The sequence below is a fragment of the Pyrus communis genome, chromosome 2 (assembly GCF_041283825.1).
Source record: "Pyrus communis isolate YQ-2024b chromosome 2, ASM4128382v1, whole genome shotgun sequence".
In the NCBI taxonomy this organism is placed as follows: domain Eukaryota; kingdom Viridiplantae; phylum Streptophyta; class Magnoliopsida; order Rosales; family Rosaceae; genus Pyrus; species Pyrus communis.
The window spans coordinates 24,359,501-24,374,606 of NC_142566.1; the positions used below are offsets into that span (position 1 = coordinate 24,359,501).

At 41.3% G+C, this 15,106-nt stretch overlaps 2 protein-coding genes across 2 annotated transcripts; one reads left to right on the forward strand and one right to left on the reverse strand.

Moving 5' to 3' along the window:
- Positions 1-2,131: 2,131 nt before the first annotated feature.
- LOC148698799 (uncharacterized) lies at positions 2,132-8,158 on the reverse strand. The gene is made up of 2 exons (XM_088677788.1): positions 6,736-8,158; positions 2,132-2,202 (listed from the first exon to the last, which is right to left on the reverse strand). The coding sequence occupies exons 1-2, from the start codon at positions 8,156-8,158 to the stop codon at positions 2,132-2,134; spliced, it is 1,494 nt and encodes a 497-aa protein (XP_088533914.1).
- A 3,959-nt stretch (positions 8,159-12,117) lies between these two features.
- LOC137748242 (glycerophosphocholine acyltransferase 1) lies at positions 12,118-15,076 on the forward strand. Its single transcript, XM_068488361.2, has 8 exons — positions 12,118-12,321; positions 12,445-12,564; positions 12,732-12,789; positions 12,903-13,003; positions 13,611-13,706; positions 13,794-13,887; positions 14,153-14,390; positions 14,474-15,076. Exons 1-8 carry the CDS (start codon positions 12,235-12,237, stop codon positions 14,832-14,834), a joined length of 1,155 nt encoding a protein of 384 aa, XP_068344462.2. The 5' UTR covers positions 12,118-12,234; the 3' UTR covers positions 14,835-15,076.
- The last annotated feature ends 30 nt before the right edge of the window (positions 15,077-15,106 follow it).

Consider the following 15,106-nt stretch of genomic DNA (forward strand, 5'->3'; position numbering starts at 1 on the left):
TTATCATCATTTAAAGATTATATGTGCAAAATTTAAAAATCGTTTAGTCATTCATACTTGTACCAATTAATAATTTTGGTAACAAGTAGGATCCTTATGATAAACTGTCCATTTGTTTCATACATATGAATGACTAAAAGCCCTCAAAGAGTTCAATTTGAAGATCGTTAAGTCACCCATACGGGTTTAAAGAATTAACAATTTTGCATGTAAGTAGCATCCTCATAATGGATCGTCAATTTGTTTAATGCATATGCATCATTAAAAGATCTTTAAATTCTTGCATGTATGATATTAAGTAATGATAAAAAGAAAAAATAATTTCAATTATAATGTTCGGACAGTAAATATTGATTAATTGTAATTGAAAGATAACCAAATTTCCCTAATGAGGGAACACAAGCATTATCCTACCCAAATGCCATAAACATGTTTGATTGAAAACACTTTAATTTGTTCTGAGTGAGTTGACAGCGATTTTCGCTCTTATTTTTTTAACTATTTGCACTTTGAAATAATTAATTGGTTGTTCTTTTACACTTGCATGTGGAGTGGTAGAAGTCTAAAAATGACGGTCAAAATCACTAGCATTTTAAGTCAATGATGATCAACCCTCTGTACAGAACTACCCAAGTCAACAAGATTTCTCGCTTTGAAAGGGTTAGGAGGAAAAAATGTCTATGGTACGCACTCTTAAAGTTACTTTACAAATAGATTGTTTTCACGATTCGGACATGTAACCTTTTTATGATCAACCATTCATAAATTATAAAATTTATTCTATGGTCTCATAATGTATTAACGAGTAATATTTACCCACATAAAACATCACGTAACCATATCTTAACTCATAAGTTATGATTGTACGTGGTTCAATATCCTAGTGGATAAGATGTTATAGGATGTTGGATTTCTACCTATGCATCCGGGTTCGAAACTCCTCCTTCCCCTTTTTTCTTGTAATAGTTTTGAATAGTTAAAAAAAAAAACTCATAAATTATGTGACACACCCCGACCGAGATCAGGGCATGCTGGCCGTCACACGAAGGTGACGTAACCATGTGCGCGTGCGGAAGCTATTAAAATAGTAATATAAAAGTACGAATAAATAAAAAAACCTAATAGCATACAAAGTACTAGTGTATGTGAAACACAGTTCAGAGCAAGTCTACAACAGTCCAAAAGGAAAATGTACGACATAATTACACCCGAAGGTGACCCTACAATGGTGAGTGTCTGTCAGAAATGCCGAGACGCCCTCTGGGATAGACCACTGAACTTGCTAGACCACTAGAACCTGGAGGGGCGAAAAACAAAAGCGTGAGTGGGCAAAAACAAAGCTCTTTGAAAACTCTTTAGCAAAACACATTCTAACCCCTCGCCGTAAAACCTGTATACTTCCCAGAAAATGAACATATATACGTATGTATAGGTATGTCAATCATGCTCCACATATGCCATTTATGCTCACAATATGCCATTCATGCTTGAGAATATGTCACAACAGAATCTCATAATCGAATGTAAATGCTCAAGCGTAATTCACATCAATCACATATAAACTGGCAGCCGGGAGTCACCTAACGTGACATGTACCGCTGCATATAGAGTTCCAATCTCAACTCAATATCTGAATCTGCACACGAGTCGGAACCACCTAATGTAGTCTGTCCGACAGGACTGGGTGTAATATATATACGCTCTAGTGCTACGATCACGTGAAGACTGTGCGAATAATCGCGGGTCACCTACGAGTCGGAACCACCTAATGTAGTCTGTCCGACAAGGCTTGCACCTAACTTGGATCCAAGGCGAGCGTGTGGTGCTGATGAACATCACGTGAAGGACTGTGCCCTGGCCCTGGGCGGGAGCACTAACACCGGGGGTGCAGATTATGAGCTCTCTAAACATCTCAAACTATAATTGCATAACAACAAGAATACCACTTACCTGGCACTTACCTGTGCGTCCACAGCACCAAATACACAAATATGAATGTATGCCACTACCAATGCATATGATGATGCGTAAGTGATAATAATATAGTGCATGGCATAACTCAAATAACCTTTTCTATTTAATTTCTGGGAATATAACTGTATATAGGTATATACGGAAAACAAAAGCCCACTCACTGATAATTAGAAGGGTCGTAGCCCCCCTGCCTCGAATGTGAACGTTCGTCCTCGGAAAACGAATCACCTATACGCAACAAAGTTACGAAAACATTAATTTAAAAGCACCTAAGCAACTTCTCGTAATAACTTCTCATACATTGCTCAAATTGGACAATTGAATATACCAACGTGATCTACACAACCTCAGGATCACACCCATATTTTTAAAATAATTTTTGGACCACACACGCGCCCCCACGCGCCTGACCACGCACGGACCTACGCGCCCCCCACGCGCAGTCACGTGCACTGCACACTGACGGCGTCAACTGACGCCGTCAGGAATATTCCGTTATCCTGACGGAATATTCCCTAACTGACGCCGTCACTGCCGTTAGGAATATTCCGTTAAACTTAACGGAATATTCCCCTTTCTTCTCCGGCCAGTCGCCGTCGCCGGCGCCGCCGCCGTCGCCGGCGCCGTCGCCGGAAAACTGGGAAAAATTCAAACCTTGTTTTCTCCTTCGTTTTTCAACCATTTTTCACGTTCTTTATACCAAAATGAAGCTTAGGACTAGTAGAACAACGTTAGACTAGTTTTAAGGCCTAAAAACCATGAAATCTCACCTACAACAACGATCCAAGTTCGGCCAACTTTGCACAGGACAATCCCGACGTCCAAATTCACCCAACGAACCACTCCCAAGCTCCTTGGGACCTCACAAACACATCTACAAGCTTAGAAATTCCAAAAACACACTAGTTTAGGTTTGCATGAACAGTGCAATAATTCGGCCATTGTTGAAACTACGTGAAAACGTTCGAATTCTTACCTGGAATTGGTATGGTTGTGCTCCTCACAACCTCACGAGTACGATGGTGGTCTTGGTTTCTCGATTGGTGGAGATTTGAGTATATGTGTGTGTTGTCTGTGTGTTTGTAGAAGGAGAAGAAGAAGTTGGACTCGGGGGAGAGAGAGAGAGAGACTGAGACAGAGACAGAGAGACAAAGAGTGAGGGAATGAGGGAGGGAATCCCGGGAAAAGTGAGGGTGTATGAGTGTGTGTGGTCCCACCACACTACACAACACACATTAACGGGATAAAACGAATTAGGGGTATAATCGTAAATTCACACGTACGTTAAAATGAAATTTGGGACGGGATGTTACAACCTACCCACCTTAATAGAATTTCGTCCCGAAATTCAAAATAACTAATTACACCCCTAACGGTCAAAGAATAATCTAGGATACAAATCCCTCATCCTATTTTCTGTCTCCCATGTCGCTTCTTCAACCGAGTGATTCCTCCACAAGACTTTCACCAAATTTACCGTCTTGTTCCTCAGAACCTTTTCTTTCCAATCCAAGATCGTTAACGGTTCCTCGTCGTACGTCAAATCTGGATTTATCTCTAACGGTTGAGGAGGTATCACATGTAACGGATCGGCAACATAGTGTCGGAGCATAGACACGTGAAAAACGTTATGCACTTTAGCCAACTCCGGAGGCAACTCCAACCTGTAAGCTACCTCACCAACTCGTTCTGTGACCGTGTACGGTCCAATGTACCTGGGACTCAACTTTCCCTTCTTTCCAAACCGCACAACACCTCTCCACGGTGAAAGCTTTAGAAACACCCAATCTCCGACCTTATACGTTCTGTCCGTAGCATGTCTATCTGCTAAACTTTTCTGCCTGTCCTGAGCTGCTTTCAGGTTAGACCTAATTACCTGGACATTTTGAGTAGTCTCCTCAACAATCTCCGGACCTACTAAAACTCTTTCGCCAACCTCTGACCAACACAACGGAGTGCGACAAGATCTACCATACAAGGCTTCAAATGGCGCCATGCCAATGCTCGAATGGAAACTGTTGTTGTAAGCAAATTCCATCAAATCTAACCGCTGGTGCCAAGCATCACTGAACTGTAACACCGATGCTCGCAGCATATCTTCCAAAGTCTGAATAGTTCTCTCGGACTGTCCATCCGTCTGTGGATGATACGCCGTACTGTAAAGTAGTCTCGTACCCAAAGCTTCCTGAAAAGCTACCCAAAACTTCGATGTGAATCGTGGATCACGATCCGAGACAATACTTACAGGGACACCATGGTATTTTACAACCCTTGAGATAAACAATTCTGCTAACCGGCTCAAAGAATACTTCTCTCTCACTGGAATGAAATGTGCCGACTTAGTGAGCCGATCAACGATCACCCAAATGCCATCAAAGCCATTATGTGTACGCGGCAACTTGTACACAAAATCCATAGTGATATTTTCCCACTTCCACTCTGGAACGGGAAGCGGCTGCAACAATCCAAACGGCTTCTTTCTTTCTGCTTTAACCTGCTGACAAACAGCACAACTGCTCACATACTCAGCTATCTCCCTTTTTATACCCGGCCAATAGTAAAATGGTCGAATGGTATGATACATTTTAGTTGCCCCTGGGTGCATGGCATAAGCCGAGATATGTGCTTCATCGAGAATTTCCTTCTTCAATTCCACATTACTAGGCACGAACATTCTACCCTCTAACATCAACATGCCATCAGAATCACGAACTCTGAGATCTCGCCTCCTTCCTTGATCTCGAGCTCGAATTAGTTCTTGAGTTTGTTCATCAGCTACTTGAGCTTCAAGCACCCGATCAACTAAGATTGGCCTAACTTGAAAATTAGCAAGTAACGCCACTTCTCGATCTTCTGCTTCTAACCTTACTCCCGTAGCACGCAAGTCTACCAAAAGAGGAATACGATTAGCGTACAGCGCATTGATACGACCATGTGACTTCCTGCTAAGTGCATCGGCCACTACGTTCGCACGACCTGGGTGATAGTCAATCGTGCAATCGTAATCGCTGAGCAACTCCAACCACCTCCGTTGACGAAGATTTAGTTCCTTCTGGGTGAAGAGATACTGAAGACTCTTGTGATCTGTGAAGATCCTACACTTCTCTCCGTAAAGATAATGTCTCCACAACTTCAACGCAAAGATGATAGCAGCCAATTCCAAATCATGTGTAGGGTAATTCATCTCATGGGGTTTCAACTGCCGCGAAGCATAAGCAATCACCCTACCATGCTGCATCAATACACATCCCAGACCATTCAAGGAAGCATCACTATAAACCTCAAAATCACCACTATCGTCCGGAAGTGTCAAAATAGGTGCATTAGTAAGACAATGCTTCAACTGCTGAAAACTCTGCTCACACTTATCATTCCACTCAAACTTAACATCTTTCCTTGTTAACCTCGTCAGTGGCAAGGCAATCACCGAAAAATCCTTAACGAATCTCCGATAATATCCCGCCAAACCGATGAAACTTCTCACCTCAGTGACGGTTCGTGGTTGCTCCCAACTCTCCACAGCTGCAACCTTTTGAGGATCAACAAGAATACCTTGAGCAGAAATGATGTGCCCCAAAAACGCGACTTGATCTAACCAGAACTGGCACTTGGTAAACTTAGCATACAATTGGTGTTCTCTCAACCTCTTCAACACCAAAGTAAGATGTCGGACATGCTCTGCTTTGGACTTAGAATACACCAGAATATCATCAATGAAGACAATAACAAATCTATCCAGGTAAGGCTGAAATACCCGGTTCATTAAATCCATAAAAGCTGCTGGTGCATTCGTCAACCCAAATGGCATAACCAAAAACTCGTAATGACCGTAACGAGTCCTGAACGCCGTCTTAGGAACATCATTCCTACTAATCTTCAGCTGATAGTACCCAGACCTCAAGTCTATCTTAGAAAATACACAAGCACCTCTCAGCTGATCAAACAAATCGTCGATACGAGGCAATGGATAACGGTTTTTAATCGTCACCCGATTCAATTGTCTGTAGTCGATACACAGCCTCAAAGTTCCATCTTTCTTTCTCACAAACAACACTGGAGCGCCCCAAGGTGAAGTACTAGGCTGAATGAATCCCTTATCCACTAATTCCTGTAACTGCACTTTTAATTCCCTTAACTCAGCAGGAGCCATACGATAAGGAGTTAAAGAAATAGGATTGGTACCTGGAAGCAACTCAACATTGAACTCCACATCTCGATCCGGGGGTAAACCAGGTAAATCCTCAGGAAAAACATCAGGGAAGTGTCTAACCACTCTCACATCCTCAATTCTGCTAGGAACGGTCTCCTCTAGCACCACATGAGCTAGATACCCCTGACAACCTTTAGACAACATCTTCCTCGCTCGCAAAGCCGATATAACGCCGTGTCTTACCCCACTCTGCTCACCCACAAAAGTAACCTCAGGTAATCCAGGACGGTGAAACGTAACTACTTTCCCGTAACAATCAATGTTAGCACGATAGAAGTGCAACCAATTTGTGCCCAAAATCACATCAAAATCAACAATATCTAACGGGATAAGATCCGCTGGCATAACCACATCCTCTACTATCACTGGACATCCTGGGTACATACAATCTACGACACATCTCTCTCCTCTAGGCATAGCGAATTCTAAATCGTACCCTAGAGGTGTGGGGCGAGGTTGCGTTACTTGAGCAAATGTATGAGAAATAACGGAATGTGTAGCTCCACAATCAATTAAGACTCTAGCAAAATAACCAAGAATATTTAACGTACCCATTATCAAGTCCGGGTTGTTCTGAGCATCCTGCAGGGAAATATTGTGAATACGCCCCTGGCCCTGCTGTCGTCCTCCACGACCTCTGCTCGCACGAACACCGCGACCTTGAGCTCCACGCCCCTGACTGGGCTGACCCATCTGTCTCGAAGATCCTGCACTACTAGTGGCATTCTCACTCTGCTGATATTGTCCTCCTTGGTACCACTGAGAACCACCAACTGGAGCTGGAGGATACGGCATGTAGTTGCTGGGATATGGGGGATAACCACCTTGTGAATACGGATCCTGGGGGTACTGATACGGTCCCGGGGCATAGGGAACAACATCACCCTGATAGTGATAGGCACCACCTCTACCTGTTTGACTATAATTACTCGGACCTTGGATTTGCCGAATCGGTGCAGGTGGCGGCATAAAGGTCTGCTGCGGCTTCTGCTGTTGACTCTGGGGACAATTCACAGCTATATGTCCCATCTGCCCACACGTGAAACAAGCACCGTTGCCACGCCTACATTCGCCGAAATGTCGGTTATTACATCTACGGCAAAATGGAAGTCGGTTTCGGCCACCATCACTTTGTCTCTGGCCTCGAGCACCTCCATAAAACCTACCTCCGCGTCCTTGTCCAGAGGCACTGAAACCACCACTAGACGAACTTGAACTCGCACCACCCCTTTTAAAGTTCTGAGTTTGACGAGGCCCCAACGATGTTTGACCTTTTCCTTTGTCGTCTTTCTTCTGATTGCCGTTTTTCTCTTCGTCACTATCACTTGACATATTCTCAGAGTCCTCTACCCTCAACAATATCTCATAGAACTCCTGGTAGGACTCACAGTGAGTAGTAGTTACCATAGAACGCCATCTCTTCTTAGTGCCCAAGCGAAAACGACGAAGCATCTCCGCCGGATTACCAGCGACATCAGGATAGTAACGAGACAAATCAGTGAACTTACGATAATACTCGTTAGCCGTCATCTTTCGCTGTTTCAACTCAGTAAATTCCTGTTTCTTACGGTCGATATACTCAGGGGGTACAAATCTCCTCTGAAACACGTCCTTGAAAACATTCCAATCGGTCCTCTGAGCTGGAGTCAACATACGAAGTTCTTGCTCCCACCAAGCTGCAGACTCCATCTCCAGAAACCATGACGTTGTCTCAACCCACCTTTCCATAGGAAGGTTCCCCTGGTTATGTAACACACGAAAAGTCTTCTCTATGTGTTCCAACCAACGTTCTGCGCCTTCATGACCCTCGTTACCTTTAAACTTATCCAACTTCAGGTTATACATAGTCTCCAGAGGAGTCCTCTGGGGAGGGCGCATCACTGTTTGAAGGGCTGTAGCAATCACTTCCCCCAACTGAGTAAGATCAGGGAAACTAGGCTCATCTGAGCGACGTGGTTCCCGACGAGGCGGCATGATTCTGACAGAAGACACCAACTATTAGAATACTCACAAAGACACAGGACTGCCAAACCTAGGCTCTAATACCAAGCTGACACACCCCGACCGAGATCAGGGCATGCTGGCCGTCACACGAAGGTGACGTAACCATGTGCGCGTGCGGAAGCTATTAAAATAGTAATATAAAAGTACGAATAAATAAAAAAACCTAATAGCATACAAAGTACTAGTGTATGTGAAACACAGTTCAGAGCAAGTCTACAACAGTCCAAAAGGAAAAGGTACGACATAATTACACCCGAAGGTGACCCTACAATGGTGAGTGTCTGTCAGAAATGCCGAGACGCCCTCTGGGATAGACCACTGAACTTGCTAGACCACTAGAACCTGGAGGGGCGAAAAACAAAAGCGTGAGTGGGCAAAAACAAAGCTCTTTGAAAACTCTTTAGCAAAACACATTCTAACCCCTCGCCGTAAAACCTGTATACTTCCCAGAAAATGAACATATATACGTATGTATAGGTATGTCAATCATGCTCCACATATGCCATTTATGCTCACAATATGCCATTCATGCTTGAGAATATGTCACAACAGAATCTCATAATCGAATGTAAATGCTCAAGCGTAATTCACATCAATCACATATAAACTGGCAGCCGGGAGTCACCTAACGTGACATGTACCGCTGCATATAGAGTTCCAATCTCAACTCAATATCTGAATCTGCACACGAGTCGGAACCACCTAATGTAGTCTGTCCGACAGGACTGGGTGTAATATATATACGCTCTAGTGCTACGATCACGTGAAGACTGTGCGAATAATCGCGGGTCACCTACGAGTCGGAACCACCTAATGTAGTCTGTCCGACAAGGCTTGCACCTAACTTGGATCCAAGGCGAGCGTGTGGTGCTGATGAACATCACGTGAAGGACTGTGCCCTGGCCCTGGGCGGGAGCACTAACACCGGGGGTGCAGATTATGAGCTCTCTAAACATCTCAAACTATAATTGCATAACAACAAGAATACCACTTACCTGGCACTTACCTGTGCGTCCACAGCACCAAATACACAAATATGAATGTATGCCACTACCAATGCATATGATGATGCGTAAGTGATAATAATATAGTGCATGGCATAACTCAAATAACCTTTTCTATTTAATTTCTGGGAATATAACTGTATATAGGTATATACGGAAAACAAAAGCCCACTCACTGATAATTAGAAGGGTCGTAGCCCCCCTGCCTCGAATGTGAACGTTCGTCCTCGGAAAACGAATCACCTATACGCAACAAAGTTACGAAAACATTAATTTAAAAGCACCTAAGCAACTTCTCGTAATAACTTCTCATACATTGCTCAAATTGGACAATTGAATATACCAACGTGATCTACACAACCTCAGGATCACACCCATATTTTTAAAATAATTTTTGGACCACACACGCGCCCCCACGCGCCTGACCACGCACGGACCTACGCGCCCCCCACGCGCAGTCACGTGCACTGCACACTGACGGCGTCAACTGACGCCGTCAGGAATATTCCGTTATCCTGACGGAATATTCCCTAACTGACGCCGTCACTGCCGTTAGGAATATTCCGTTAAACTTAACGGAATATTCCCCTTTCTTCTCCGGCCAGTCGCCGTCGCCGGCGCCGCCGCCGTCGCCGGCGCCGTCGCCGGAAAACTGGGAAAAATTCAAACCTTGTTTTCTCCTTCGTTTTTCAACCATTTTTCACGTTCTTTATACCAAAATGAAGCTTAGGACTAGTAGAACAACGTTAGACTAGTTTTAAGGCCTAAAAACCATGAAATCTCACCTACAACAACGATCCAAGTTCGGCCAACTTTGCACAGGACAATCCCGACGTCCAAATTCACCCAACGAACCACTCCCAAGCTCCTTGGGACCTCACAAACACATCTACAAGCTTAGAAATTCCAAAAACACACTAGTTTAGGTTTGCATGAACAGTGCAATAATTCGGCCATTGTTGAAACTACGTGAAAACGTTCGAATTCTTACCTGGAATTGGTATGGTTGTGCTCCTCACAACCTCACGAGTACGATGGTGGTCTTGGTTTCTCGATTGGTGGAGATTTGAGTATATGTGTGTGTTGTCTGTGTGTTTGTAGAAGGAGAAGAAGAAGTTGGACTCGGGGGAGAGAGAGAGAGAGACTGAGACAGAGACAGAGAGACAAAGAGTGAGGGAATGAGGGAGGGAATCCCGGGAAAAGTGAGGGTGTATGAGTGTGTGTGGTCCCACCACACTACACAACACACATTAACGGGATAAAACGAATTAGGGGTATAATCGTAAATTCACACGTACGTTAAAATGAAATTTGGGACGGGATGTTACATTATGACTCATTAGAGGCATCAGATTTATTTTTTATTGTGTGTTGTTCGTAAAATTAAAACTTCAAACTTTTTTTATGTTTATAAGCGATATCTAAACTATATATTAATAAAACACTCATTGTTAATTAAAATCCTATAAAATTATCAGTTTAACTCTCTAATTAAAATTGAACATGAATAAGTAATATGGGCAGAAATGTAATTTCTCACAACCAAATTTTACCTTTTTTTTTTCAAAGCCTCATTTACATATAATTCTAACATATCTCTAATTTAAAAATAATAATTTAAAAAAAAAAAAAAAAAAAAACTTCCTACTACTACATTCTCTATCACTCTCTTTCTCGCTCCTTCTACTTCAAAAACAAAAATTAAAAAATTTTCACACGCACCTTGTATGTATATGCTAGTTTTCATTAAATTCATCTAAAATTATCGGAAAAAAAAAAAAGATTTAATGCCTATTACAGGAGCACGATGGTTTAGCCAGCTTTATAAATTTACAACAAACGATAATTTGATTCGAAAATGTGACGTGAGCATTTTTCCAACTTTTGCGTTTGATGGAAGCCCATGCCTTGATTCTCATGCAGAAATGTTTTAATTTCCTTGAACAACGAGCTCGGCCCACTAGCTCAGGCCAAAGGATTTCTCTTTAATCCCCTGCATCCAGCGTACTGTTGTCACGATCCAACTTACAATCATCCTGCGCCACGTATGCAGATGCTTTCGTCATCCTTTAAAGTCAAGGCTTACCTGTGGAGAAATTACGCGTGGCAGGACGTCGAATCGCATATCCTTTTATTTCTTTGCGTCAAGAAAAAGAAAGATTCTGATATTAAAGGTTACATTCCAAAAAACTCAAAAGTTCATAAAAATTAACGTTAAAATTAAGTAATTCCAACGTGTGATATAGGTTGCAAGTGAATTCAAAAAATTGAATCTACATAATGGAATTTACAAATTTTATGGAAAAGAATGGAGTAGTGTAGTAGGACTTTTGATTTTTTAGGATAAATGCTAACGAAACTTTCTCAAAGTAGAATTTTTTATGAACTATCTGATATCTTACATTTTAACGTTAACTCTTTGAGAAAGTTTCGTTAGCATTTATCTTAAAAACTCAAAAGTCCTACTACACTACTCCATTATTTTCCATAAAATTTGTAAATTCCATTATGTAGATTCAATTTTTTGAATTCACTTGCAACCTATATCACACATTGGAATTACTTAATTTTAAACAAATTAATTATATCATTAATGTTTTTAACATTGTACATGAATTAATAGCGTGATTTATACGCGAAATATTAAGATAATGATAAGAAAATTAAGCTTATGATTGAACATGTTCCATAAATAAATACCTCGTAATGCAAAATCACAATCAGAAACATGCAAATTATTTTTTATTTTTAGGAAAACTAATGAAAAGTATTTGAAAATTTTGAGTTTTAACGATAAAGACAAAATAAAGAATAAAATGAATAATACCAAGATTGACTTTTAAATGTAAAAATATGATTTTTTTGTTAAAGCAAACAGTGCCGCGATTTTTTCGTTAAAACCCCCTTTTTTTTTTTTTTTTTTTTGTGTGGAAAAAGAGCACTTAACAGGATTTTGTGTTGTTCTCAAGCACCACCTTGCTTCTTCCCTCCCCTTCTCTCTCTCTCTCTCTCTGACTCTGATTCTGATTCTCCATAGCAAAAATGTCCAACGGCGACGACCCAATGGAGGAAACAAATGGGGATTCGTTTCACCAAGCAGTGAGGCAAGGGTTGAAAGACCGATCAAAGGTATGGCCAAATTCGTTTCCTTTTTGTCTTTTTGTTGCAAATTTCGTTGTTTTGATTCGTTTTGGATTCTGGGTTGTGTTTGCTTTTGGTTTTTGTTGATTTGGGAATGCTTGGTTTTTCCAGAAAGTTGCTCAAACGAAAGAGATTTTGTCGAAACAAGCGGTTCAGACCAAAGAGGTCCTCTCGAAGCAGGCTGTGAAGATCGTCAAGCAAGCTGAGGAACACGAAAAGTTCATCAACAAGGTAAGCACTTCAACTTTTATGTAAAAAATTATAAACCAATTTCATGTGATTGAATTTTGATTCAATAATATGTATTATGTTTGTGTAATTGTGTGAAGTGAATGTATTGGGTTTGTTAATTTTTGTGTTGGAAATTTATGATATAAGTTGTTTTTTACATGCTTTAGGTGACGTATCTTGTGGGGGTTCTCGGTTTCGGTGGATTTTGCTTCCTGTTAGGAGCAAGTAAGGTTTCTTGATTGGTGAAATGGTTGATTGGTGCAATGGTTGTAGTAATTACTATTTGAGAAAAGCAATTACATCGTGTTTTTGTTTCTTACATTTTTATCTTTTAACAGGACCGCAAGATACTCGATATGTATATTGTTTGTTCTATGTCATCTTTGTTCCTCTTCGTTGGATATACTATCGGTTCAAGAAGTGGCATTACTATCTTTTGGTAAGCTTTGCTATTTCATATTGATTTCGTTAAATGCATCCGTTATTTAATGAATGTATGTGGACCTCTAGTAGTGATTTAAACTCTGTTAGTAAATTGTTACCGCATTTGGATGAATAGGGTATTGGTCGTATACATTGGACGATAGTGATAACCATTCACGTAAAACAATTAAATCATAGGGGGTTTGCCATCTTCAATACATCTTTCGGCTTGATATGGGATTCCAAGATGACAGTGGGAAAAATTTTGGGTGTGTTCTAACTGGTTTTGTTCTTTTCTCCTTTTTATTGTCTTACCTACCTTGACAAAGAAGAATGAATACTTCATAAAAAGTTAGAGATAAGAGAGGAAGCAACTGTTGGTTTGAAATTAAGAACAGTGGCTAAGTGTTCGGGTTACCCTAGTTCTATGTTCTTATAGATGGTAGAAGAAATTTTATGGTGCTTCTAATCTAATGTGTCTGATTGAAATCTTGGTGGAACTATTTCTATATATTGTCGAAACTCATCATGCTCCTATCATCCTTTGCTTATGTACTTTTTACTTTCTTCGGATTAATTATGATGAAAACTGAGGAAGTAATAAACTTGTTTGTATGTTCTAGGACTTTTGCTACTATGCCAATACGATATTTTTGGTTGACCTGCTTCTTTATCCAAGGAACGAAAAGTTTTTCATGGTTTGTTTCTCATTTGCTGAGGTAAGCAAGAACTCCTTAGTTGCTTTACTTTGTGGTGAAGTAACGATTCACTTGTACAATTGTTGATTTTTTCAAATGCTTAACCAGGGGCCGTTAGCATGGGCATTGATCGTTTGGCGTTGTAGCTTGGTTTTTAGTTCTCTTGACAAAATTGTCAGTGTCCTCATACATCTTTTACCTGGTGAGTCAATTGTTTCCTTACATGTTCTTATAGATTCAAAAATTTAGATCCAATCAGTAGGTTGATCATGCCTTAGTTGTGGCCAACCTAGTAAATGCATTTTAAGTATGTGTCTTAGTTCGGCAGTCAGGGCCTGCAAATCAAACCTCCAAATCAAAGTTTAGTACAATATATGTCCGAGCTTCCCCGAAAACTTTATGTTGCATACTCTGTAGTGATAAATATACGTTAATGTCATGCCCCTGATGCAATAGGTTTATTTCAGGGTTAGTTTTCTTCACCATTCGATGGTGGGATCCAGCAACTTTTGCAGCCATGCATCCGGAAGGAACTTCTCGCAGAGCTTTGTGGCCTTACGTAGAAGACAAATCCTATCTTTGGGTATGGCTCTTTTGGGTGCCCTTGTTTGCTTACACCCTCTGGCAGGCTTTGTATTTCCTCATTGTCAATGTTTTACGTCGGCAAAGGCTGTTGAGAGATCCCGAAGTCATGACTTCTTACAGGTTCTTACTACCTCTCTCTCCCCATCATCCCTTGCATTTTGGTTCTCTTTCTTTTTCCTCGATTCTGATTTCATCTCCAACAGGGAGCTCTCAAAGAAGGCGCAGAAAGCAAACAACGTATGGTGGCGCTTGAGCGGTTTGCTTGGGGATCAGAATCGCTTGCTCATGTACATTCTACTCCAAGGCGTATTTACTGTGGCGACAATGGCACTCACAGTCCCAATCTTCTTGTCATATGAACTGCACGTTAGCTTCCAAATACTCAAGGTTTCCGCAACTGTATGGAACGGAGGAAATTTCTTGCTGGAGGTAATGCCGAGGCAAGTGATTCTCAAGGAGAAGAAGAAGTCGGAAGTGCAGCCAACACAAACTCAGGGAGATCAATCGTTGGATTGTGATCGAAGGACGAGTAATCCAGTCGAGGCATCCCCGAAAGTCCTGTGAAGTAGTAGGCTGTGTAATTTTGTATTCCTAGAACTTAGCTTTTATTTGTAGGAGGTTCATATTTGTTTTCCATACAGATGGGAAATGATTTGTTTGTGTACAAATTTGTAAAAAATGAAATTCAGACCGTTATGGGCAAGAACCCTAGTTATCTCTCTCAAATATTATAAAAAGGGCGACCCCAAACTGGCAGGCTCCCTGCTTAGTCAGGGTTAGAGAAGGGGTAACGCCTATCTTACGCAGCCTTACCCTTGCTTTTCAAAGAGACTATT

Excerpts from the sequence above, each read along its gene's own strand:
- LOC148698799 (XM_088677788.1), bottom strand. The coding sequence starts at position 8,158 with ATGCCGCCTCGTCGGGAACCACGTCGCTCAGATGAGCCTAGTTTCCCT. Across the intron at positions 2,203-6,735 it reads CAACCCGGACTTGATAATGG|GTGATTCGTTTTCCGAGGAC; the intron begins GTACGTTAAATA and ends TGTTGCGTATAG.
- LOC137748242 (XM_068488361.2), top strand. The coding sequence starts at position 12,235 with ATGTCCAACGGCGACGACCCAATGGAGGAAACAAATGGGGATTCGTTT. Across the intron at positions 13,004-13,610 it reads AGTGGCATTACTATCTTTTG|GACTTTTGCTACTATGCCAA; the intron begins GTAAGCTTTGCT and ends TGTATGTTCTAG. Across the intron at positions 13,888-14,152 it reads CCTCATACATCTTTTACCTG|GGTTAGTTTTCTTCACCATT; the intron begins GTGAGTCAATTG and ends GGTTTATTTCAG.